The sequence below is a fragment of the Podarcis muralis genome, chromosome 6, assembly GCF_964188315.1.
Source record: "Podarcis muralis chromosome 6, rPodMur119.hap1.1, whole genome shotgun sequence".
Taxonomy (NCBI): domain Eukaryota; kingdom Metazoa; phylum Chordata; class Lepidosauria; order Squamata; family Lacertidae; genus Podarcis; species Podarcis muralis.
Genome location: NC_135660.1, coordinates 74,414,471 through 74,441,867, shown reverse-complemented (window position 1 = coordinate 74,441,867; position 27,397 = coordinate 74,414,471). Strand labels below are relative to the sequence as shown.

At 43.1% G+C, this 27,397-nt stretch overlaps 1 protein-coding gene across 4 annotated transcripts in view; it reads left to right on the top strand.

The window, feature by feature from the left end:
- Positions 1–27,397, top strand: part of PHYHIPL (phytanoyl-CoA 2-hydroxylase interacting protein like) — a 113,465-nt gene that overhangs the window by 60,795 nt on the left and 25,273 nt on the right. The window contains exon 1 of one of the 4 annotated variants that reach the window (XM_028729312.2): positions 3,364–3,874. The exons of the other annotated variants lie outside the window; for them this stretch is intronic. Within the exon in view, the coding sequence (XP_028585145.1) occupies positions 3,769–3,874 (106 nt within the window). The 5' untranslated portion in view covers positions 3,364–3,768. Of the gene's footprint in view, positions 1–3,363; positions 3,875–27,397 lie in introns of those variants that run through there. 4 annotated transcript variants of the gene reach the window in all.

Sequence of the window (27,397 nt, the reverse complement as noted above, 5' to 3'; positions counted from 1 at the left end):
GCAGCTGTGTGAATGTAAATTCCGGTCGGATTTCTCTGGTGGTGGCTCTCTATACCTTTTCCTCTTGTTCTCTCAGCCTCATTGACATTCATGAAATTCTATCAGCAATTTGCACCCAAAAGCAAACCAAGGTGGGTGAGTGGGTGGGTCAGAGCAGACATGAAGCTGTGTTTTCAACAAAAGAACAGAAGAACTGCCTCAGCCTCTCTTTACAGTTTATTTTCCAACTTTCTGTATATAACATATTATGTGTTGCTTTGGGTTGTTTTTGTGTTTTTTTTTAAAAAAAAAACAACAGGATTTATTACCCACCCTTTACCATATGGTCTCAGGGAGGGCTACAGCAATATAATAATATACAGTTATAAAGCAAGTGAAACATATTATGCCGTGCTAGGGTTTGTTTATATACTGTCCAAAGGCAACCCCAAAGCAGTAAACAGCATATTAATCCAAAAGAAAGATAAAAAGAGTACAATCAATCAATACAATATAAAATTGCAAAATACTGATCACACTAGATATGCATTCATGATCTTCACTAATGTTCTCAGCACAGACATGGCCCCCAGCATCCCACTTAACACTTAGAAGTATAGCTAACCCTCTTACACACCCGTTTCTCCGGGCTAGGAGCAAGCCTATCCACAACCAAGTGCCTTCACCTTCATCAGACCCCTAAGGACCAACCCAAAAGGGAACTTCCACTTGGGGTTTCCCCGCTGGAGCTGGCCTGTTGGCGTTGACCCACCATCAATGGTGGCCTCCAAATATATAGACTACACCACTGGAAACTAGATTAGGATATGAAAATCACAGTCATACACTCTTATGATTTGAAATGGATGCATTTGTTGTCATTTTGCAACGTTTCTTGGATAGGTCATTAAATTGCCTCTGGGGGGTTTCTTTAGTTTTCTGTATCTTGGCTTTTTCTTTTTGCACTGGAGTCAAATGACGTTTCTTTGTACTTAACTTTATAATGAATCGCTCAGTATCTTTTTTTTCTCAGGACTGATTCACAGGTCTGCTACTTTTTCTGTTATGATTATTAATTAAATTTATATACCACCCTTCATCCAAGGATCACAGGGCGGTTTGCAGTATAAAAACGCAAAAAAAATGCATAATAACAAAACAATACCCCTCCCCACACATAGATGGTTTATTTAGCCAAAGGCTTGGGAGAAGGTTTTCTACATGGAACCATCTAGGCAGCCTAGAACTACAGAATGCAGCCTTACGAGGAAGGCAACATCTGGCCAGTAACAACACCAGATACTGCAGCTGCTTCCTGATAGCTATTTGTGTGAGCAGAGTGCCTATGTTTGCGGGATGTCGGATCAGATATTATTTCTGTCATGTGGCTGCATTCCTACAGACCTTTGGATAGCTCCTCATGGAAGCACTGTGAATGCTATTTCACATTTTGAAAATAACTGATGCACATTAAAGCCATCAAGTGATCAGTATGCATGGAGGCACTTGTCTTCAGAGCCATGCAGAGGGAAGTTCTTCCCCATGGAATTTCATTACTTACTGAAATTCTGTTGCTTTCTCTCGCATAAAGAGTGGGGCAGAAGAAAAGGTTGCAGGGTAGTAGGATGGGCACTTACACATCACCAAATGAGAGGACAAAAGAAAAGCAGATCTGTATAAATCCTGCAAGTGCTAACTTGTACATAGTGATGCACACTTGGAAACAATTACTGCCATTTAAATAGAGTCACAATCCCTCTCAATATAACAGTATATCTGTTGTTTCTACTGTCCGGTCAGGTGCTTATTGTCAATGGGCAACTTTGAGGGTCTCCCTTTCTAGGGTTCTTCAAACTTGGCTTGGACAGGCAATCTGCCAAAAAGAGGACCCTAGGAAGTTTGTAATATGTGAGCTGGCTTCAAGTGATTTGTCCTCGAGTATAAAACGTGGCAGAAAGGGAGGAGGTGAAGGTGACACTTGGCAAGTGGCCCTTGAGAGACTACAGAGCAAGTCCAGGCCAAAGCACCCCTCTCTGGGGAACAAAGCGGTTATAAATAAGAAAAGGAATGCGTGCAGATCATTCCGCCAAACACCAGTGACATTTCTTTCCTTGTCAGCAATGTCTCAAGTCTTGTTTTCATTATGGCATATGGCTTTATTTTTGATACGTTTCAAAAGAAAATCGATTACGTAGTCCTGCTACACTCACATCAAAGCAACATACCTATCCAAACCTAGGATGAATTGCTGACGTCGAACAACTACATCACTATTTAAGGCAGCACGCTTTCCCTAAACAAGCGTCGTCGTTGTTTTGTCATTTAGTCGTGTCCGACTCTTCGTGACCCCATGGACCAGAGCACGCCAGGCACTCCTGTCTTCCACTGCCTCCCGCAGTGTGGTCAAACTCATGTTCATAGCTTCGAGAACACTGTCCAACCATCTCGTCCTCTGTCGTCCCCTTCTCCTTGTGCCCTCCATCTTTCCCAACATCAGGGGCTTTTCCAGGGAGTCTTCTCTTCTCATGAGGTGGCCAAAGTATTGGAGCCTCAGCTTCAGGATCTGTCCTTCCAGTGAGCACTCAGGGCTGATTTCCTTCAGAATGGATCGGTTTGATCTTCTTGCAGTCCATGGGACTCTCAAGAGTCTCCTCCAGCACCATAATTCAAAAGCATCAATTCTTCGGCGATCAGCCTTCTTTATGGTCCAGCTCTCACTTCCGTACATCACTACTGGGAAAACCATGGCTTTAACTATAAGGACCTTTGTTGGCAAGGTGATGTCTCTGCGTATTAAGATGCTGTCTAGGTTTCTCATTGCTAACCAAGCGTTAGGGAACATAATTCGAAACGCGCAGCGGCCCATTGCCCTCCCCCGCACGCACCCCCCCCCCCAAGAACTGGCTTGCCTAAATAACTGAGGGGGAGGAGCCAAGCGGCCCTTACCGCCAAGAGCAGCGTTGCTTGGGCGCAGAAGGCGGCGGGAACTGCGCGCTCGCGCATTGGGGGAATTAGAACCTTATTTGCAGCTGCTGCTGCTGCTGCTGCTGCTGCTGCTGTTAATTCCCTGATAAACCCATTACATAAGGAGCGACGGGGAGACTTGAGGCGGCAGCCGCCGCAGCTCCCCCTCCCTCCGCTGGGAGAGAGAGAAAGCTGCCTGCAGGCAACGCAATGCATTGCGTTACATGCACCGGGGTGGGGAGGGGTGGGGGAGAGAGATGGTGTCGGTGCAAGCGCCAGCCTTGACTCAGCAAGAGTGGCGCGCGGCCCCTTTAAAGGGCCAGCTTAACCCCCCCCCTCGCTCCACCAGGCTCAGGCGTGCCGAGCGCGAGCCGCGTCTCTCCCTCCCCCCTCCCCTCCCTTGCTCTCGGCTCCATTGCAGGGACAGGCAGCCGGCTCTCGCTTTCTCCAGGCCCCCCCCCCGTCCGCCGCGCGCGCCTGCCTTCCAATCCGCGCCCGCCGCCCGCCTGCCAGCCAGTCCCGGGGAGGGAAGGGGGAGAGGAGAGTGCGCGCCCCCGCGCGCGCGCCCCTGCTGCACCCAGCAGTTTCGCAGCCAGCCTGGAGAGACGGAGACAGACGGGGAGGGAGGGAGACGGCGCACCAGGAGAGAGAAGCTGCTGCCGTCGCCGCTGATCGCAAAGCGTGCGCGCCCCCCCTTCCTTCCAGGGCTCGCTTTTCCTCCCCACCCCTGACAGCCCCCTGTTTCAAAGGGGAAAAAAGGGAAGGGGGGAAAAGAGCAAGAAACCCGAAAGGCAAGAAGTGTGTGGGTGGGGGGCGCGGGAAACAATGGAGGTGCCTCGCCTGGATCACCATATGAGCAGCCCGAGCAGCCCCTGCGAGGATGTCATCAAGAACCTCAGCTTGGAGGCCATCCAGCTCTGCGATAGGGACGGTGAGTGGAAGGTGCCGGGGCTTGGGGGGGGAGAGGTGGGGAGGTAGGGGGAGCTCATCTCAGCGCAAAGCGGCCCGTGCTCTTGCTGCCACCGCCTCGCCCCACCCCCACCGGGCTTGCTAATGCAAAATTACCCCCCCCCCCCCGCGTATGGCTCTTTGTTGCTACCCCATCTACCCTCTCCAGTCAGGCCCCCCCCCCATCCAATCTTGCGCGGGGTTAGGTGTAAATGTCCCCCTCCATCCCTGGCATTTTGAGAACAAAAGAACAGTTTTTTTGTTTTTTTAAAGGAGGGGTCGCACCGTTATAGAGGGAAACCCTTCTATAAGGTGCGGGGGGGGGTAGTTCTGCACCTGCAGAGCGCTTGCCTGTTTCCAGAACTGGAAAGGAGGAGCAGCTGCATTCAAACGTTAATTAACATTTTCGGCTCTGAGAAACGCGTGTTTAGGCATGCGTTTTCACGCGCACAGCCACTCCGAGTCCGGTTGGGATGATCACTTCTTGCGAAGCCATGATCTCGAACTCCAGGCACGAACCCGATTGTGGCGTCCTGAATTATTATTTAGAGTGGGGAGTGAGGGGGTCGCATGTGCTTAGCTCTCTCTTATTTATTTTACTAATGAAGAAACTTGTCACATGTAGTAATTCAATATAAATGCCGCCTGAAGGGTACAAAACGCCAGGCTTTGTGGCGGTAGTACGGGGTTTGGTAAAGGAAAAGAGAAAAGGGGGTTTGTATGTTTCAGCACCATGGACAGTTGCAGCCTCTTCTCTGGACTGTGGCGGAAGTTCGCTTGGTGGGGTCTGATCTAATGCAGAATTCGAGACTGATGCAAGCGATTTTGTGTGCTAATGTTAAATCCTTTGTTCTGTACTCTAGCAGTTACAAATTTTGATACAGAGGGAATATGGGAGTAGACATAACGAGAAAATCTTAAAAGCAAGGGAACGTGACAGTGTTGGCTTGTTAATGCATATTCTGCTAAGTGGCATGGTTAAAACTAATAACAAAACTTAATTTGTTAGGCAGAGTGCAAAAGGGTTGTTTGAGCTGCAGAAACCCAGGCATTTGTAAGGCTGTGTAATAAAGAACGGGGAACAACCAATTTACATGCTGATGTACCACACTGAAGACTAGCAATTAGGAGTGTGTTTAATATTAATTCTATACAATTATGTCTCACTTCATTGAAGAAGCACTGTGCTAAACAGCAGAATAACCTGTGTTCAGAAAGTAATACCCAAGAGTTAATTTACAGAACGCAATTTAATTTTGTATTCATTTGCCTACCTTATATTGTTCAACATCTAGTAATTCAAAACAACTTTAAAATTATTTTAAATAGTATCTCCTAGCTTAAAAGTAAAAAAAAAATGGCTTATATGACAGTAAACTATACCACAAGGTTTTAGTACTCTGAACATTTGGTGGTTTAATGTTATATTTCTTCTGTCTACACATATTATTTTGGAGTATGCATCTGCAATCTACAAGCAAGTTATTATTGAGTAGTCCCATTTGTGACAGTTGAAGTACTGTAAAGTTGGTTCAGGACTGCAAATCAAGTAGCACAACAAATTTGCTATATACCCTAAAAGCTTTGTTATAATGGGCCTTTTTAGTACCAGACAACCATTCCGAAGCCGAATATTTGTCAAGTTTTAGTCTTAACATTGTGTTCAGGAGTGTGAGTTTAATGAGCCTTTTCCATTTCTACTTGAGTTCCCACAATTGCCATGCAGATTTCAAGGATTATATTTTTGGTAACAAGTACAATGGCATTAAAACCCGTGTTAAGGGAAATGTTCCTGTGTTGGTGTGGGCAGCAACAAAGCGATACTAGCTTTCATTTAACAGATACAGTAGCATAATTTCCTTAAATTGATTTAACTATGTCATTTCCACAAAATATTTAACAGTGGATGCATTTGTGCTTCCCAATAAGCCAGGGTTGCTGGCTTACCATAGTTTATTGTGAACAAGCCAGACACTGGTGCATCGTTCCCACTTTGCTGTTCCTCTGATGTGGGTGGAAAACAAGAAGCCATAGTCAGTTTTAATTCTGTTTCAAACCATGGTTTGTTGTTCACTTATAAACCTCTGGCTTGTCGAGGATCCTGGGTTGGGATGTCACAGGAAGCCAAGCTTAATTGTGGCTTCCTAGTTTGTATCTTCTATTTGCGTCAGAGGGAGGGGTGAAGTGAGAGAGATTAGGCAGCATTCATCAGCACACTGCTTATTCACAATAAACCATGACAAGCCACAAACGTGACCAGTATATATATTAGTCATAGCTGTGTTTGGTAACAGCAGATATTTTGAGATGGGGGTAAATGGAAGGCTCGCGTAGTTCTCAAAGTGTAGTGAAGCTTGCAAAGTTAATTGTAGCAGTCTGCTAATTGATTCAGAATAGTCTTAATTAATTGTTGTGTACAATGAAGCAGGGTTACACTTTTTAGTGTGATTTTGTTTCCTCCTGATCTTTAAGAAAAAGAAAAGCTGGCTCAAAAAAAAAAAGATATTAGGGAAATGCCGGTTCCTCCCCACAATAGATTTCGTGCCTAGCTAATCCTCATACATACTAAACTCTGATGACTGGAACTTCACCAGTGCAAGGCTCATTAATCCCAATGCCTTTTGAGGTAGGGCATTATTCCAAATTTTACAGGCAGGCAGAAACGTGTGCAGGCTTTGTGCATCAAAATTTTACCACTAGTGTGCAGAACCTGATGTGGGTAAGTGCATTTGAAACATACTTTGCTTCCAACAGGTGGCACTTAAGACTCAGGAATGCCTACATGGAAAGACAAAATGGGATAAATGGACCCAACTTTCCAGGAGAGCAGCATATAATTAGTTGCTTCTAAGTGCAACGCCATAAAAAAACGACGTAGCATCTCTTCTAAAGCATCATGGGGTGCAATCTATCAAGCAGTGTTGCTGTACAATGAGCATTTTGATGGCTCATGGGCAGGGCTCCTGTGAAAACTCCACTGAAATGAATGGCTATTTCACAGCAGCAATTGTAAGGGAGACTTGAATATGATCTTTGCAGTTCTCGTCTCTTTGAAATCACTGGGTGTTCAACTCTTCCCCAGCTGACCGATGGTTTAAACTGACTAATGTTTTCATTTTATGGCTGTAGACTTTTGCGCATTTGATGTGTGCGAACCTCACCAAAATCACCAAGTACACTATTGCAGCCCATGTTCTTGTTGAGAAAATAGGTGTTTGGAATTGGCTTTCTTTTAACTTGCTTAAGGTGAATCTAATCAGACAAGCACTTAACGATGCCAACTGACAATGATGTGCATCAAAATGTGAAAAGGATAAAGGAACACACAGAATAACGAACATTATATTCAGCAGTATTTTAACCTACCACTATGTAGTGGAGATGTTAGCTCTATAAATATAAAACAACTCAGTTCTTCTACAGTCTCATTTGAAAGTTGATTTGATTTAAAAAGTTGCTTACTTGGTTACCATCTAGACCCAATGTATAGCAAATGTGAGATGTCAGAATCCTAATATTAGAAGTTTGAGATAAAATAGTCTACCTGTTGATAACAACAATACATTTATGATGTGACATGCATTTAATTTCCATTTTTCACTTTTCCAACTGTGTTGCTACCCTGAAGGCCGAACCGAGAATCTAAAATACTAATAAATTCCAGACGAAAAGAAATTTGATTATTCCAGAGACACACAAACTCTTTCTTTAGATATAGAGTAGGACTCCATTATACTATCAAAATGTTCTTCAGGTGCTCCACATCCATATTAATCAAATTAAATAAAAATGAAATATTTATTAAGTGCCAAAATCAACAAACAGATGCAGTGAAAAATCAGTCCATAGAAATTATAACATCTTTCAACCTTCTTTTAAAAAATACAAACTCCTGTTTTAAGATAGCTGCGCTGGTCCACAGCTCATGTTGAGGCTTAACTTAAGAGTGCTCACGCCAGTGTAAATGACAGAGGCTTCAAATATCTGAAAGACGGTCTCCTTCCCTACAGAGCAGCAGAGAGGGGCCTCTTGGTAGTTCCATCGCCCTCACAAGCTTGGGGTGTGTGTGGCAGCCTGGGAGAGGGCATTCTTTGATGATAATAATAATATTAGAAACATTTTGCAATAGCACTTAAAGGCCTGCAGGTATCTGCTCAAACGGACCTCCCTGTTCAAGTTGTTCCATAAAGCTGGGGTCGCTATTTAAGAGCAATCCTAGATCATCCAATCAAGTCTACTTCTAGAGTGTTTTCAGCAGATCCTCTCTGCAAATTGTAAGTTGTAATAGGGAATGCAATAGCCTTTTAAAAACTAATTCAGGGCTCCCTTGTTGCTGTGGTGACTGAATGTGCAGATGGAGTTCCCCATTCACCTTGATGATAGAATGAGATGCATAGTATTCAGTGATGTGAGGGGGTTTTTTTTGGGGGGGGGGGGTGGAATCGAATTGGAAACATGTCCAGTGCATCCCTGAGGGTTTTCTAGTTATCTAACGTAGCGTGTTTATTTTACTTGTGTTTAGTAAATGGAGCTAAACACTTTGTAACTGCCAAGATTGTTTAGTACTGTGTTTACAACTGGCATCCATTCATTGTTATCAACGAACTTAGGAAATGGAAATTTTCCCATGGAAAAATAAAGCAATACTGTATATTTTTTCTCATCCCACATTGTTGTTGGTATGCTCACAATATCTTCCCTCTTTTGTAGCCAATTTATTGGTAACATAGTCGCACAGGGAAGCAGTGAAATGGGGGTGGAGCGGGGGGGGAGAGAAAGAAGGCAATTCCTTGCTGCTGTTTATGCAGGTTAACAATGGATATTCTTTGTTGTCTTGGTGGATCTAATCTAAAATGTTTTCGTTCCATTTTACCACCCCAAAGCCCAATTTATAGGTATTTAGATGTATGCAAACTATAAATATTCATTCATTTTCAATATCCTCTGGTTATTTTGTATCTGCTTAAACATTTTGTTTTTGTATAATATTGAAATGCATATTCCTGAATAAGTGCTCATACCTATTTGTCTGTCTTCAGTTACCCGGATATGACTTACAGTTAAATAATTGTGGAAGTGATGGAACAATATAATATGATCTTTAAGCAAAATAAAATGTGAATTGAGAAAGTGATATTAAAATATTAATATTAATAAATAGCATTACACACTTTGCAAAAGGAGATCCAGACTGCAATTTGTCATATTGTGAAGGTACAAAATCTGTTCAGTCTCCTAATCACTCTTTTCCACAGGCATAAATAACTCTAGTGTCATTTTTTCTTCATAATAGGCACATCCTGAAATGACACAAGCACATTTATGGTGCATCATCAACATTTTTAATGTTCATAGAAAAGAAAAGAACAGTGTTAAGGTTGTGATTGCCATATGGAATTACACACACACACACACACACACACACACACACACACACACCTGTGTCTAGCTCCTGTGTAGGCACAGCTTTTAAACTTAAAACCAGTGCTTAATTTGAGTCCTGCTGCAACAGAACAAAGTGGGTTTATCTAGTCCAGCATTTGGATTTCCCGCAGTGACCCTCCCCCATACTTCTAAGAGAGCCCACAAGCAGGGCCCCAGATGCTGCTCCCCGCCTACTAGTCAGAAGGTATACTGTGTCTGAACATGCAGGCTCCATTTAGCTACATGGCTAATAGCAGTAGATAGGCAAAATCAAGGAGGACAAACAAGTCTGTTCCCTCTTCAATGCCATCTAAACTTGTGGCTGTCTGACATCTTGGGGAAGTGAATTCCATTAACTGGGCACTGTGTGGAGAGGGTACAAATGGTACCTAGGTACTCCAGAGGAAACTCCAGAGGAAGAGGTCCACTCCATGCCTTCATATAGCTTAGCAGCAACATCTTTCCAGAACAGTAATTCAGAATATTCTTCTTTGTCCCTACTTCTCACATTCTAAAAATGCTATGTTCCCTTTGATTTTACTAATACCCCCCCCCCTTCTTAATACTTTTGCTTATATCCTTCAAGTGTTTCTAATTGTCTGTCCACCGCATGGACAGTTGTGTGTGTGTGTGTAATATATAATAATGTGTATTCTAATTTTTCTTGAGCATCAGTTATGTCTCCTGCCCCAGGCAATTTCTATCACTCTTCCTTGAGCAGTACTGTATCCCTTCCTCTTTTTTATAAAAAAAAGGGCCATTTGTTGTTTGCTTTCTAGTGGCATGGATGGTATTATATGCTTTTGTGCTGTTTATCCAGTTTGCCTTAACATACATTGTATTATTGCATTTCATGCTGACAGCTGCTTCTGAGGCCACGATTGGCTGGGAAGCAGAGTAATCATTAGGATGTCCTATCTCAGCTCCAATGTTGCATCAAATTGTGTCCAGAAGTATTCTTCATTAGGCACTTGAATACAGTCCGCTGAGGACTGTCTCCGCTTAGCACCCAGTCTCCCAGTGGAGCTTTCTTTATAAATAGAGTACTCAAACTATGAAAGAAGAATTCACTACAGTTTCACAAGGAAAGCATGGGGGGGGTGAAAGTCATGCTATTTCCTAACAGGCAGTTTTTTCTGTGTCTTGCCTTTCCATTGTGTGTGTTTCTGTTAGACCATTTCTGAATGGTTCGGCATTCATTCTTCTACCTCTTTGAGAAGTGTGGTTTTTTTTAAAAAAAAAACCCATTTGTATGAAATACACAGTCATCTGCTCATTGCGACTACCAGTTCTCATTTCACATCATTGGTGAATTCACCAGTATGTGTTCTCACTCTTCTGGATCATTAATCAAGCCTTTAATTGCATTTGTATCTATCCCCTGCATCTGGGGTACCTCAATGAACACCTGTCCCTGCTTGAATCCCTTAAATTTGCCATGGTCTTTTGTTCACTCCCATGTGCCAGTGTTCCCACAACAAGCAAGACGTTGTGGCAGGAAGGAGGGCGACCAATCGTTTGACTGAGAGGACCTTTTACAAAAAATATATATGAAAAAAAGAACCACAAGTCCCTCAATCTATGTCAGACTTCAACTGCTTATCATGATCAATTTATTCATAAGGTGGGTTATTTTGTTGTTGTTTCTGTGAGAGACCGGAGCTACTTGAGGCAGCCTTTTTCAGCTCTATAACCTTCAGACCTGTGCCTAACTTAGGTCCATCCATCCATGTAGGGTCCAGTGTTAGAAACTCAGGCATATATGTTAGGCGCCAAATGGCTCCTTAAACCAGGGTTATCCTCACCAAAAGGGAATGCCTAGCTGCTCAAAAGCCATATTTTTAAGTACAACTTTTTGGTTCTTGAAATTTATTCTGATTGTGCATTTGAAATCTAACAGAATTGTACAGGATGTGTGCCTAGTGTATGAAAACGGTCAAGATCCAACTATCCCCAGGTATGCACCTCCAGATGGTAGAGATGTCAGCCACCATCCTGGCGCCCAGGCATCTTCACTTGGTCACAAGTGGCTGTTGTCGAGGTGCAAAATGCACCTGGCGCCTGGCCAATTTCGAACGCTGGTATGGTCCATCTTCCAGATGGTTTCCAGTAGCAAAATTAGGGGTTGTCAAGTGCTGGACAACCCTTACAACATGTCTTGAGTGGACTGTCCTCATTAGGATGCTGCATCGGTCCAGATGCTTTGATTTGTCTCTGTTTATTTTTATTACTTTGCTCCACACACTGGGATTGGAAATATTCAATGAAGAGGTGGCTATTATTACTGTTCCTCCTCATCATCTAACTCAGCACTGTCTACAATGAGTAGCAGCACTTCTCCAGGGTTTCATGTGGGAGTTTCTTCCAGCCCTACCTGGAGATGTCGGAAATTGAATCTGGGACCTTTCACACACAAAAGAAGGCACTTTTACCACTGGGTTGCAACCCTTCTCCACAATTGCATGCATTTCAACAAGTCTTTTGCCTATCACTCACCTCATCTTAAATAGACACAAATCACATTTATGGAGTAGCCTGTGAAGTTAACCAAGTCTTGTCACATGTTTGTCCCATAGTTAAAAATGAGAGCTTGGGGACAACCAGTGAATCCAGTTAGCATAGGCTCAGGGTGGTCCAAAGGGACATGCTTGGCTTGTGGAACTCTTAGCTGCAGAACGGAATCTATGGAATTTTGTTACTTTATGCATGATGGCACTTTCTGTAGCTACTTGCTACTTGCAAAACAAGGCAGTACCTAGGAAAGGTCTTGGTGTGCAACAGGTGCCTATTTTTAACTCTTTCCTGTTGTAGCCTGCCTCTCTGACCTTGACAGTTTGCCGCCACTCACCCTTTCTGGTTTCTGGTTCTCCTCATTAATAGTCTTGGCTTGCTATGTCCTCTCTATTCCTTTGAACAATCTCGCAGCTGTTGGGTTTTTCCTACCTCATTAATTCGCCTTCGCTTTTCATATCCAGAGTAATTTTTCTTCTCCTTCGCTTGTTCCTCTCAATTTCTCTGCCCCCTTTGCCATTAATGTCCATCTGCAGGTTTCTTGAAAATAGGCTTCAGCGAGGGCATCGTGTGTCCGTTTCTCTGTCCCTGTCTTTCTTTTCTTTTTTGCTAGATGCACTAGGCTACCTATTTAAGAAGAAGTAGCAATGCAGGGGGAGGAAGTCAAGCCAAAATCTGCATACATGTCAACAGGAAAAAGAACTTGTGTGTGCAGTTGTGGCTTTGTTACCTGTTTTTGCTATCACAGAGACAAACCACTCGGAAAGCAAAGTTCCAGTTTTGCATGCACTTATCTTCTGCACATCCATTTCCCTACTTTGGAACCGGTCCTGGATAACCACAACAGAACTGTGCAGCTAAATGGGAAGGGACTATCTCTGAAAGAGAACCCAAAAGAATGGGAATTCATTGCATGGTGCTCTAGGGCCAGAGAGTCCTTGGTTAACATCCCTAGACAGCCAGGACCTTCACTGGGTAGCATTGGGCTTGTCACTGTCTCTCTGCTTAACTTGCCTCATGGGGTTGCTACAATAAAGCAGAGCAACCCCACGTGCATTGCTCTGGATTCCTTGGAAGAAGGATGAGGTAAGCTATAGATAAGGTAAATAATCAGCAACTTTAACTGAAGTTTGCCCCAGCAGATTAAGGTAGAACTAGGTAACGAAAAGTTTGTATGAGCTATATTTGGACCTCCAATTCCATTTTAAGCATTTTTGATAAGGCGTATGGGATGTGCTCTGTCAGGAGCTTTGTGATGATCCATGAATGCTGCCTGTGTGAAAACAGCCAAGATCCAAGTATCCCAGGCATGCACCTCCAGGTGGTCAAAATGTCAGGCACCATCCTGCTGCCCAGGCACCTGCACTTGGTCACAAGTGGCTGATAGTTAGGTGCAAAATGCGCCCGGCGCCTGGCTAATTTCAAGCATATCTAGTACATTACTAACATCAGAGCTAATGATTTATGTTCACATTGGTGATAAAATGGGTTTGTTTGGACTGAGACTGAGCAGTATTGGGTCCTCTGAGATTTTCTAGTGTACTAATAGCAGAGGTAAGATTTGAGTTGGGGACTTAGTAGTCTGTACCCCTTGTTACTATGGGACACCAACTACCTATATGTATATAACCACCTATGAAACTATGTGGTACACAAAGCTGGATTTTATTCATGACCACCATCACAAATTCTGACTTTGTGGTTATTTCTATCTTTCATTTTATGTTGCAGTGATGGAACCAAATATAATGCCCTTTTAGTAGTGTCAAAAATTTCCAGTAGTAACGGAGAGAGAAGAAAAGAGCCTTAACCAAAGTTTCCCTTCGAAAGCGTTGATGCCATGTGTGCGTTGTCACATCCCTTGTCTGACCTTAAAAATATTTCTTTCAGCTGGTTATAACACATTGTGGTGCTGCTAATGGAATCAATTTCCATTGTGGGGTTGTAGCTGAGTCATTAATCAATTTTAGTTTTATTGTTATCACAAAGTGTTCTTGCCTCTGTCCACGCTTGAATGCAAGTACTGTTTTGCGCAGGTGGTTTAGAAAACAATAATCAGACTTTTAAAAGATATGCTGAAGATGTTGGCGAACCTTGACCATTGTCCCTCAAATTGGGAGTGGGTGGGTTATATCTTGCTAGAGTATTCCCAAGTAATATATATTGAAACTCCATGTTTCTGTCCTCTTTTTTTTTTTTCAGACGAAGAACATTGTCTAATCTCAATGCTCTCTTTTAACTTGGCTATTATTTGATAATTGGACTTTGCCTTTTCTAAGAAAAGCAAATTTCCATACTAATTAGGGTTGAATCTTAAAAGCTGCTCACCTGTCAGGATAGGATGGTATAGCTAGACCAGGCCTCAACAGGCAGGACATGGAAACCAGAGTATGGCAGAGAAGAGGGAAGCTAGGCCAGGAGGAATTTGGAATAAGAACTGGGTTTCAGAAAAGAGGTGGCCGAAGAAAAGCAAAGGAAAGCAGACCAAGGTATAAACGAGGGATAAGGGAACCCTTTTCACCCTTAGGGCCCCATTCCATTTTAGGCAGCCTTTTGGGGGCCACATTCCAGTGCTGTGTGGGGCTAGAGGCAAAAGTGGGCAGAGAAACTAAGTTTTGTGTTTGTCCAGTAAGCTAGTTTCTTCACACTTGGACACCCTCCTCTTTGCTCCCTCCTGGCAAGCAACAAGCATCATCCAAGTCGAATAATGCATTTCAGCCAGGCAAAAGCACTTAAGGAGGATGCAGAGTAGGGCTGGAGAACTGACGGGGCATAGGCGTAGTGCCAAGGGGCAGATAGAGACGACAACATTTGCCCCCATCCCTGTTATAAACAGATTCAAGGCATGGTGAAGGAGCTCCACCTGGAACAGCTGTCGGCCCTCTTCGCAATCTCTTCCTTGCACCCTGTTGAAGATGTTGGGACTGTTCATAGACTCCACTTTTCTTTTTTCTTTTGTGATTTAAGTTGAATCACATTGAAAGATACAGTACCACATGTATTTTGGCCCTGATTTCTTAGACTTGATATGCCTCCAAAAATCGTACAGGTACTCAGCTCTTTGGCCTTGTATTGATAAGGTAGGCTGGCAGTGCTGTGAGGCCTTTGCCTCCTGACCCAGCTAAAATCAACAATGGGAGAAGTATTTGGGAGGGGAGCGTGGACATCATATTTCTTCATGTAGACCTGCCTCATACGTTCAAAATCACGGTCTTGAGTGAAAGAGGTTAGCCAAATAGTTTTTGCACAGTGTGGTTGACCCGGGAGAACTCCATCAAATGAACCCAGCAACAAGGATTTCTAGTACAAGAGTGCCGAAAGGAGGAGGAGACCAGATCTTTGTTGGAAGCTGCCCAGAGTGGCTGGGGAGACCCAGCCAGATGGGTGGGGTACAAATAATAAATTATTATTACTATTATTATTATTATTATTATTAGTGAGCAAACACTGCAGCAGCTGGAACCAGCTGCCCCACAGCGCAGACCTGGCTATAATAGTGTATCTTGTTGCAAGGAGATGGATGCAAAGTTATAGCTTGTAGATACAGTGAAGGGACTCTGTGCACAAGGGCCTCTTTCTTCACTGGACTTCTTTAGTATCCCTCCCTGATGATGGCTTGCCCTTCTTTTGCCTCGCTCCTCTGTCACGGGAACCATCCCTTCCCTTGTGACTCTGCAGTGCCTCCCTGGCACTCTTCAAGCTCTGCCCGGTCATACTAGGAAGGTTATTCACTTCTCTTCTGCTGAATGTGTTCTGTTCTGTACTTGCAGTAAAACGAGGTGGTAAAATCTTCAGGAGAGAGATTGGAATGTGCCACTTCAGATTGTAAGTGGGGCTCTGCCACTTTGTTGATGCTCTCTTTGAATGTCTTCAAGGTTTCAGTATTTCATGAAAGAGATTCAAGTACATACCAGAATTTTTGGTTTCCACAATTGCAGTGGGGAAATGTGCTGTTAAATCCACTTCTTAAAATATTAGATTTTTTTTGTTTTGTTTGGAAAGTAACAGGGAAATACATAAAATATCATGGGGTAAATGATTAATGGGAAGATGTGCAAAAACTCTACAAGCAAATCAGGGCAAATGCAGGACGGATGCTCATTGCCGTATAACCTTCCCACAAAAAAAATAAAATAAGGACCAGATACAATCTAACCTCTGCCTAAGGTTTGGACAAGCCAATCAGAATGAAGGGGAAATAAATAAGTTGTCCGGAGGAGCAATCGTATTATGATGGGGTGGGTGGGATCCTGCTCAACCAGTTCTTTGTTGTGCTAGGTCTGTACATGCAGCAAAGTGTGCAAGAGTTTTAAGCATTCAAATGTGACCCTCACCCATCTGTAGTTTTAGGACTGAACACTGCTATCCATTTCTGCTGCACATGTAAATAAAGCCAGCCTACCCTTCTCATTTTGTCTCCCCTTGTGTGCTCTGTATTGGGATCTGTTAATTCACATTGCTTAGGGGCAGGATTAGACTTGGAGATGCATTCACAAATCTCTGCCATCACATGTGCTTTGGCCCTTAAATTCTCAGGAAGCTGAATTTTACCCCAAGTAATATCATCACCTGGGCTTCCGGAAGGTGGGGAGCTTACTTTTGCCTGTATTTTTCTGCATTTCACTTCCCTGTGGTTTCTTCTTCTTTCTACAATTTATTTATGTACCTGCAACTCCGCTTATGCCACATTAAAGTTTGTTGGTCTTTATAGGGTGCCACAAGACTCCTTTTGTTTATGCTTCTTCTGTATTCCCTCAGTGTATACATAGGACTCAAAGCATCCGCTGCTTGTGTTCTTAAATCATCAGGACATTATTGGACCCTGGATGCAGTCCTGACCCAGTCTGGCTGTTCTTACGTTGAATGGAATTTATTTCTATATTTGCAATACAGAATTCACTATGAAATAAGTGTAGATTTCTGATGCCTAAATTGGCCTCCACTTTTTTAAAATGTGCAGTGGCATTTTGACACATCCCATTTATACAGGAGTAATTGGAGACCCCCCAAAAATCGATCTAGTCACTGCGACTTATGCTGCAGAGAGATAATACAGTCCTGCTAGGCTGAGCATTCATTTGATATTGCATCAACACATTCAGCCTTAAATGAGAATGCAGAACCCAAAATAACATTGTGCTAAGCTTTTTATAGATGCCATTGTCTTTCTCTGTAGCTGTCCTTTTAATGCTAAGTATGGACTGTGTGGTTTTGCATATGTTGTGTGGATTATGTGTTAGATGCATTGATCTTTTGCTCCAGCAGCTATATTCAGGCGAGACCCATTCGCAGACCCCCTCCCTTGTTAAAGCAGCATTATAAACAAATCGGCAAAAAATGATAGCCCAGAAAAATCCTTCCTTGCCCACGCATATGTCTGTCCATAATTTACAGTATATCAATACTTGGAAAGGGGCGAGGGGGAAAGACCAATTATTTTCAAGATTACAAATGTTTATCTTGTCTGTAGACATACTTGTTCCAGGTGAGTGCTTGTTCTATGGTTTGGCCTTTAAAGGCTACTGTACCGTAGAATCCACATTAGTTAGAATCCAGAAAAAATGCTGGTAAACTTGATTCCGATTGAAATCAATAGGGGAGAAATAGTTATGTTTTCAATTGCACTCATTTCAATGGGATTTAAGTTTAACTAAGACAAGTTTTGGAGGTGTTTATTAGGTAGGTTGGAATGGGTGAATAGTTGTTGCTCTTCCAGTTATGGACTGAAAAATTCACTCTTCAGTTTCTGTATCTCCTGAGCATCCACCTTAATTTTTGCACATTTTACACAATGCAATAGTGCTGCGAAGGAGTTGGTAGTCGTTTGCAGCTGCTTACTAGGATCATGCCCATTGATCTAGCAGCCCATTTGCATATTCAGATACTCAATCGGATATTGTTAATAAGTTTCTGTAGAGAAAAATGTCTTGTCTGCATCTATGTAGAGAACTGGCATTCTGCCATCATCTTAGGAAGCTTTGTATCCAATGTGAGGATCACTTGTTCATCCTGTGAATCTCTTGTCTATAGACTCTGGTTCTTGTTGCTCCTGTCTAATTTAGGGATTATGCCCAAGGATTCCTGGTTTCATTGCAATATCTGGCTGCTGCATTGAGTCTTTGGAACCGGTTGCTACTAGGTCATCGGGGAGAGGGCACTACTCATGAATAGGTGGTTTTGCAGCAGCATGGCAGACTCTCAGCTTCAACTTTGAGCAGCTTGCCTAATGGAGGCAGCCTCCATTTGGTGAATATTTGTGTGTAGCTGCCTATATTGTGCCACGGCCAAGAGGCAGAGTAAAATCAATGTACTTTGCCTCTTTTACGTGCTCAGGAGTGTTCCCCTTTTCTGTCCTATGCCCAGAATTTCTGGCTTTAGTCCCTTGAGTTCCAGAATTCCTTCTTGATACAATTATCACAAGGAGGCTTGCTGTGGTGTATATATATAGGACATTTTTGTGTGTGCTTCTTTTAAAAAAACTTGGTATAATGTCACCTAGTAGTCATCTTTTAAATATCAGCTTCACTTCACTTGATCTTCTCCAGTCTTCATTTTTCTTAAATTGAAGTCATTTTTCATCATATAAATGTCAGCAGATAGCTCTTGCACATCTTCCTCCCACTGTTCTCCCAAGATATATATAGAGCAAAGGAGTGTGTCAAACCAGCTTGCCACGTCGTAGCGGTTGGTAATAGGTTTGGTAGCCAGCCATATTCCAGATAGTACATAACCTCGCAGAACCAGATCTTTTTTTCCTTTTTTTCTGAGTTACATTTTAGGAAAACATTCTAGAAAATGAGGGAAAGTTCCAATTATCTTCACTCCCTTTGACCTATGTCAAGTGCATAAATTCATCCACTGTGTTGTCTGTATTTGCAGATCTGAAATTTTAAAGAAGGGTTTGCATAGATTCAAGAGCCCCAAAAGTTTCACTGCTCCAAGTGTATACTTCCCCAAGTGACTGATGGTGCGGCTTGTTTGTGTGTGCTTACAGGGTATAACTGTTAACTACTGTTGCCCCTAAACTGCTCATGATGTAAAACTCCAGAGTGGCAATTGTGTCTCTTGCCCCTGATAATATTTAGTTCCATTCTTTTCTCCTCACCTCCCAAATGTTAGTGAAGCAGAAACTGAGTCTGCCTTGCTAGAGCTCAGAGACAAAGTATCTGGACTTGCAAATGAGATTGGACTACGCTTAACTTCTTAGGCTGCCGACCTGGGAGTAAGTCTCATTGAACTCACCGGGACCTGGGTAGATATGCCTAGGATTGTGCTGCAAATCTGGCAGAAGCCTATCCTGATCAGGCTTGTCTTATCTCCTTCTTGTTTCCTTTCCTTCTGTCATTGATTCATGAATCCTTCTCATTTTTCATTCTCCTTTTCACTACCAACACGCACAAAAAATCTTGTCCACAAATTCTTGCATGTTTCTGCAAAAAAAGGATAACATTTCCTGCCTAGGAGTACTGTAGTCTGCTCCCCACCCCCACCCCCGTCACTCCCCATCCTCATCCTGACCGCAAAGGAAAAGTGGAGCGTTACCATTTACAGTTTGAACCTCCAGATCTTTTAAGGAGCTCCTTGCAGCTTCAAAGTCAAGAGGAGCTTCTTACAGACCTTTACAGAAGAACTGTTCAGAATTATGTCCCGCTTGCTTCTGCAATCCTATGAGTGCTCTGTGAAACTCAACTTAGGCTGTGATCATAAGTCCGCTCTCAGAGATGCTACATCTGTCTATACTATAGTTGCACTAGTCTGTCATCACACTGTTTTTTGTTGGTTGTTTCCCAAGAGTCTAAAGGCAGGGGTGGGAAAAGGAAAAGGGGTCAGGAAGGAAAAGGAGGGGACTCATGTTTATGGTAAATGACTTGGGAAGTTTAAGGGAAGGACTTGGTATGGGGCAAGAAGCAACTCTGTGTTTGCGGCAGTTTTAGTTCTCTGCTTCCAGTGGGGAAGAGGAAGGAGGAACTAGGGAAGGCGCATGTGGAATTGGGTGGGAGTAAATTTGACATTTGGAGGAATGAGGGGAATAGGGGAGGTGGGAATGACGTGTTTGTGAGGGAGAGAATTTGGGGGCTCTGGCAATGTATTTATTTAAACCAGGGGTTGCTAACCTGTGACCCTCCAGATGTTGTTAGACTCACAACTCCCATCAGCCCCAGAGAGCATGGTCAATGGTCAGGAGCTGTGGTCAAGTGATATCTGGAGGTCCACAGCTTCCCCACCCTGACTTAAACAATTTCCAAGCTGCTTCTCAGGATCATCCATCCTCCCAAAGCTGCTAAAAAAGCAAGCAATTCAGTAAAACAACATTGTTAATGAGACAGTTAAAATCTGTGCAACATTTAACCAATTAAATACAAGAAAAAAGCAGCAAACAGTAAACCGTATGAGCATCACAGGCAACCTCCTCAGCCTCTGCACAGGGCATTAGTTTACAGTGGTACCTTGGGTTACATACGCTTCAGGTTACACACTCCGTTAACCCAGAAATAGTGCTTCAGGTTAAGAACTTTGCTTCAGGATAAGAACAGAAATCGGGCTCCGGTGGCGCGGTGGCAGCAGGAGGCCCCATTAGCTAAAGTGGTGCTTCAGGTTAAGAACAGTTTCAGGTTAAGAACGGACCTCCGGAACGAATTAAGTACGTAACCCAAGGTACCACTGTATTGTAATTGAAATCAGATTAGATGAGAAAAATATTTAGGACTCATATAAAAGAAAAGAAGAAAGGAATTAAAAGAATCATGGGAACTGTAGTCCTCTGAGTGGGCCAGGGCTTCTGGTTGAAAATTATGGGCACAAAAGTACGGTTTCCACGGTTACTTCATGGAAGCCATGACAGTTAAACTAGTTCAAATCGAGTTTGCTCTGGCTGTGTACGTGTGCCCTAGTTTGGGAGGAAGTTTCTTTCGAAGTCAACAAGACTTGCTTCCAAATAAATCGGAGTGAGTTTCCTGCAAGGTTGTCCTTGATATTCTTCAGTCAAGTTTCCTCTTCAGTATATTTCTTTATATGCCACAAGAAAAAGAGAATATGTGAAAGCCAGGATTCTTAAAGGCAGTTCAGGCAAGTTTATGTTTCTGTGAAGCAGAGGAAATATTATTTCAAAGGGAAGAGCTCAGACCTCTAAATCTTGAGGGACACAAGTCTCCGTGGCAAACTGAGCAGCAATGTGTTATTTATGGAGCAGACTTGCTGCTTTTGAAAAAAGTTGAGAAACATGATTTATGCGGTAAGAGTTTGCCAGGCATGAAGAACTTGGAACCATCTGACAACAAATATGCTGTGTGCATCTTGGAGAATATCTGCAGTGCAGATTTTGAGGTAGTCTTCATCTTGTACTGCTCACAAAGCATTTGCCTTTCACCTCACCCATTTCTTCCTCTGCTTTTGTGGCCAGTATACTTTTTTCTTCCTTCCTTTGGGTCCACATGTCCCAGGATGCTTAGTCTCTTGGGTATTTAAAACCTTGATGATTGTGAGAATTTTTTTTTATCTTGATCTGTTATACGATACTCATTGAAATGTAAAATACCTATGAATGAATAGATCTACCATGCATCCAGAGTCGATCTAACACTTTGCAGGTAGGTGTAGCAGTTACAGTGGTACCTCGCAAGACGAATGCCTCGCAAGACAAAAAAACTCGCTAGACGAAAGGGTTTTTTGTTTTTTGAGCTGCTTCACAAGACGATTTTCCCTATGGGCTTGCTTCCCAAGATGGAAACATCTTGCAAGTTTGTTTCCTTTTTCTTAACACCGTTAATACAGTTGCGACTTGACTTCGAGGAGCAACTCATAGAACGCGGTGTGGTAGCCTTTTTTGAGGTTTTTAAAGACTTTGGTGATTTTTGAAGCTTTTCCAAAACTTTCCCGACACCGTGCTTCGCAAGACGAAAAAAATCGCAAGACGACAAAACTCGCGGAACGAATTAATTTCGTCTTGCGAGGCACCACTGTATAAAGAGGTGGGTTGCCCTGCTGCCAAAGGACAGGTACTATAATTAAAGAGCATTTGCTGGTGGTACAAGGAAGAGGCTCAGGACTCTCTGTGTTGGCGCCAATGATTGCAGGTTGCAAGTACAAATCCTTTATATCCTTTTGCCGCTCTCGTTTTGTCAATTTCCAAAGTTTGATACTTGGCACTTACGGAGCAAGAGCCAGATCTTTAGAGCAAGGTAAGTTGATGCAGGAGCTTGAAAGGGAAGCTGAAATGCAGGTGGACTTCACATTTGGATTTTTACCAGCTGAACTGACATGGCTTCCTGTGAAGTAATCATAGTTGGTGAAATTTCTAGGAATTTTGTTAGAGATTCCTCAGGCCCCTCTCGCAGCAGAACTCCAGCTCCCAGGATTCTCTGTGGAGAGGGACTGACTAAGCCAGTCTAAGTATCTGGTTTGCTTCTATCTCTCTATAAAACAGAGCTTTATAGAGCACTGATTTATACTGCTTTAAACACTTTATATGCTTTAAACACTGACCTGCGAGTGCTCCAGTTGGAGAACAGCCTTTACCAAAGGTGTCAAGGGCTTTGAAGACACTCAAACTCAGGAAGCAAGGGAGAAACGTGCTAAGAGGAAGGCACGCTTGGCAAATCCACACCGTGATCAACTCCTGCCCGGAAACCAATGTCCCTACTGTGGAAGGATGTGTGGATCCAGAATTGGCCTCCACAGTCCCCTACAGACTCATTGTTAAAACTGTGTTTATGGAAGACAATCTTACTTGACTACGAGTGATCGCCAAAGAAGAAGAAAGCTTGTCAAACTCTTTCCCAGGAACCCAGTAATCCCTCATGAGTTTATCAGCAGGCCGTTCAAGCGAGCCAATCAGCAATGGCGAACAAGCTTACCAGATACTACTGATCTTTCCTGTAAAGCAGACATGGAAGAGAGAGAGGGAGTGCGTGCACACTCTGGTGTGTAGACTCAGTGTCAAGCAAGCATGGTATGACATTATTTGCATATTTAACCCTGCTATGCTTGTGTGCTTGCTTCCCATAGTGAATAAGAGAATTACCATCCTAGTCTCGGTTCTCTCTGCACCCCACTGGCTATTTACTTATTTATTTTAAAAGCAAGCATTGCCAGGGCTAAAGTAATAAATAGAATCCCATCTATTTTGGCCCTTAGTTTGCACGGGCGAGGCTCAGTAGGCCTGGCCAGTGCCCTGACTGTACCATAGAACCCAGAATAACAGCAGTATATAGGCAAGACTTTGCCAAACTTGTGCCCTTCCTATGTTTAGGATGCTGACTGGGGCTGATGGAGTATGTACTTTAAAACATCTGGAAGGTACCAGCTTGGTGAAGGCTGGTAAAGGCAGTCCTTGGCAGATGCCCATGGGTTCCCTAACAAGCAAATAGATGTGGGAATAAGGGTTCTTGTAGGTAGGAAATTTGAAAACCGCTCTTCTGTTTGAGTCCCAGATTAAATCACTTCTGGTTTACAGTTTTTTACTTTTCCGGATAATAGCTACAACTTATTATCATTCTTCTTGAATGGGATATCTTTCTCCCAGTCAGTGTGGCCTGCAGCCCGGCTGTTTTATCCCCTCAACCCCCACAGAGTGCTTCTTTGAAAGTGCTATGAATTTTCATGGCTGGAGAAACTAATGGGAAGCTAGAGACAATCGGTATTGGCATTTAAAAAACTCTGCAGGTCCATTAGTCACTCATGCCCTTTCAAGCAGAAATCCATCTAGAGAATGACCTTGTCCAACCGTGAGATTCCACTATTATGCAAGAAGAATGATCTATTCTAGCTTGGGGGGTGGGGGTGGGGTTGATGTTTTGGTGGTGGTTGTATTTCCAGGCCATCGTCTCTGTTGAAAGTTCACCTCATGTGGTGATCAAGGTGGCACTTAAGCAACTCTTAATGAGTCCAAAGCCAATCACTGGCCCCTAAAGAGAGCTAAAAGATTTGGGCAGAAACCCCAAGGGAGGTTTATCTTTCTCTGGGCTGAGCTATTCAAGACGGGGGGAGGGCCTGAATGTTTCCATACATAAAACAAGCAAAAAAATGCTTCCTCCTCCCCCCCCCCCCCGCAAATAGCATATTGAGGAAAAGGTTAGCCTAGAACCTTCTCCCTAGTATGGTAGTTTTGTGGGGGAGGGGGAACTTTCTGGATATTTGGTTCCCAACTGCATCTTGAAATGATACCACCCACTAGCCATTCGCCACTTGGGGTACTGGGATTCTCTTTTTTTGTTCTAAGGGTGAGATTTATCCCTCCCATCTTTTCCAAGTTCTCTAGCCACAGTAAAACCATGGAAGTGTATTCCCATTTAACGTGGAGAACTGGTAACTGCTTCCCGTTAAAACGATCTAGAAAAGAATCTTGCTGTTGATATGCAGTATACATCAGCATACTTACATTTCATTTGTTTGAGCAAATCCTAGATTGATCAACAAATGCCTATAGCTGCAACGGTATTGTTTCTGAAAAAAATAATATGCTTTGGGGTACAATCCGTAGGACTTTAAATATTCACACTGTTAGAGCTCTTATATCCATCTTGAGCGATATTATGTCGGGGGGGGGGGGGTTTCCTGCCTTGCTTGCTCCCAAACTGCAGTGTCCTCTTGTAGGTATTTTCTTGGAGGTATTTGTGCCTTGAGAAATAAGGGCGTGCTTGGAAAACCCATTTTGGCAGTCACAATTCTGCACAGGCACTCTGTGAAAACAGAGTGGCATCGGTAGCAGATGTCCTGCTGTTTTTCAAGGAGCTGAAATTCAATGGCCATGTTGACTGGAAAAATAATTTCCACCCCTTAGGCAGAGTAACTGATTTAATAGCACCCCTTTCTGATATAGGCTGACGTTTGGTCACATGCATATCCACATATGTACAGGAATGTGAAGGTCACACTCATGATTTACATTGCTTTTTGGCGCTCTCTACAGGACATGCCCTCATCATGAGACTTTCAAAATTGGGTTGGTGGAGCAGAAGTCCTATGACATTGTCCTCCATCTTTGTTCAGAATCATAGGACTTTGCATCTCTTAATATGTCTACACATTACAGCTTTAAACCAGTTTGAAACTCATCCTATGCCAGCCAAGGATTCATAGTTTGACAGGCAGAACTCAACACCATTACAGAATGGTAGTTCTGCAAATTCTTTTGAGGAAGTCCTGGCATTTAAACTAGTTTTAAAATGGTTTATATTTATAGTGTGGATGTTCCTTCGTGTGCATTTCACTCCAGTGCTCAATGCTCCCTGTGTGTGTGGAGTAAGCTAAACCTGATGTACTAATTTACTATATGTAGGGAGGTGTGTGTTTATAGGATTCCCCACTTGCAGTTTAAAGTGATGCAGTGCCCAATTCTAATATTTCGGTCTGTGATTCTGCATGGTGTGTAAATAAGTTCTTTCTTCTTGAGACTTGAACATGACACTTCTGCTAATGCAACCTAAAATGGCTGTCTCTTGTGGCTGATTCACATTGAATATATTGAACATGGTATAAGGCTCCCCAAGTCACTTTTGGAGGTGCTTGCTATATTTGCTATATTTGCCCACCCTAAAAAACAAAACAAGGCTGAAGAAAATTAAGAAAGCACAAATGACCTTTCAGGCATGTTTTGCTCTTTTAGTTCAATTTTATTTTCTTCCCGGTATTGTTACCTCTGACAAAGCTTTGAATATCTGACAGAAATATATTGCCTTCTCTTCCCTATGCGCTGTGTATTGATGGTAATGAAACAATAAAGAGAATAATAAAGTACGTGGAAAACACTTTGTTTGCTGAGATTTTGCTTCAGCTGCAGTTGTGATGATCACAACTGCTTTAGAATTGATTAGACAATTTAACTTGAAATTTAGCTCTGGCTATGGCAGAAGAGAGAGAAGCCTGTGAACAGGAGCATAAAACATTAATCTTTTGGTCGCCCCTTTGATCTTAGTAGAGCTGGCAGCTTGTGCTTATTCTTTTGACTTTTTAAGGGGTATAATCTTGCACTCAAATGTGTGAACAATGTTTGTTCTTTGGCATTTCATAAAATGGCGAAAGGTAAACGGTTTGGCTCGGAGAGAGCAAGGCTTTCTGGAGAGCAGAAAAGCTTCCAGAAGATTGAGTTGTTCACTACACTAGAGCTAGGATGGGGAATCTGTGAACAAAGGACCACATTTGGCCCATCGTCTAATTTAAGGTGGCATTTGGCATCGCTAGATGCTGAAGGATTCCCACTTTTGCTCTCTGAACCACCCCTCTGGGAATCTCTTCTGCTTATAGTAGTGTGTTGTACACAAGAGGTGGAGAAGAGATGCTATGACACAGAGAGAAAGAGCAATGCAGTCCTGCAATAAATGCTGCACACACACACACACACACACCACAACACACACACACTTTGGGGTCTAGTTCAGCTAACTGTTGGTTGGGCCCCTGACTGACTATTGTGGTTCAGAGGCTCTTCAAAGGAAGAAGACTCCCCACTTCTAGCCTTAAAGAGTTCACTTCCTCCTGGTGCTGGATTTGGGGCCGACCCCGAAGCACATTTCTGAGGCTTGAATCCTACTTTGTGCAACACTTCTTAGCCACAGATAATCTGTGTTTTGTGTGGGCGACCTGCAGAAGGGGAAGGGGAAACACTCGTTTCCAAAGATACTGAGTTGAGGTGTGTGCACGTCGGAAATCACGGTTCGCTGCAGTTTCCTGACACAGGTCCCCTTCATCCTTCATCCCCTTCATCAACTGTATTCCCCTGCAAAACACTGGTGTGGTAAATATGGCTGCCATATAAATCGCAAATCCGCTTTGAGGTGGAAAGCTGGAAACGAGATGATCTTAACAATTTCATATTTGTCTGAAATTATGAACGCTTGGAAATTTCCAGATATCTCCTATGTGTCCATAATCTTCAAATGCACAGTGGTACCTCGCTTTAAGAACTTAATTCATTCTGGAGGTCCATTCTTAACCTGAAACTGTTCTTAACCTGAGGTACCACTTTAGCTAATGGTGCCTCCCACTGCTGCTGCGCCGCTGGAGCACGATTTCTGTTCTCATCCTGAAGCAAAGTTCTTAACCCGAGGTACTATTTCTGGGTTAGCGGAGTCTGTAACCTGAAGCGTATGTAACCCAAGGTACCACTGTACCAGTTTTAAAGCAAGAACACCACTTGAGTAAGGACTTTCCCACATTATAAATTATTGTTGCAATTAGTCCTTCGTTGCTTTCCCCTGTGCCTGGGCTTTCCCCCAATGTTGTCTCTGCAGGCTTTCTGTATTTAGAGTGTGGGTAGCCTTGTTGATGCTATTTTCTCCAAAAGCAAACTTTAATCAAGCAGCTTGTAGTTTTCCTTCATCAGCTTGACCTATCTCATAGCCTCAGGGTTTCAGAACGGGTTTCAGTTGTTCCCTTTTGTCTGGAGGGCTCTCATTCCTGCTTGGTTGAGGACCTGTTGAGTATGGATGACTACATTCTCTTGATGTGCTAAAAGGAGATGGCTGGCAAGACAGCAAGCCCTGCAGCCTATTGTTACAACCACTGTATCCTCTATGGCAAGTGGCACAGATCCTCCGGCAGACAACCGGATAAGTCTGAGAGCAAAAGAACTTGA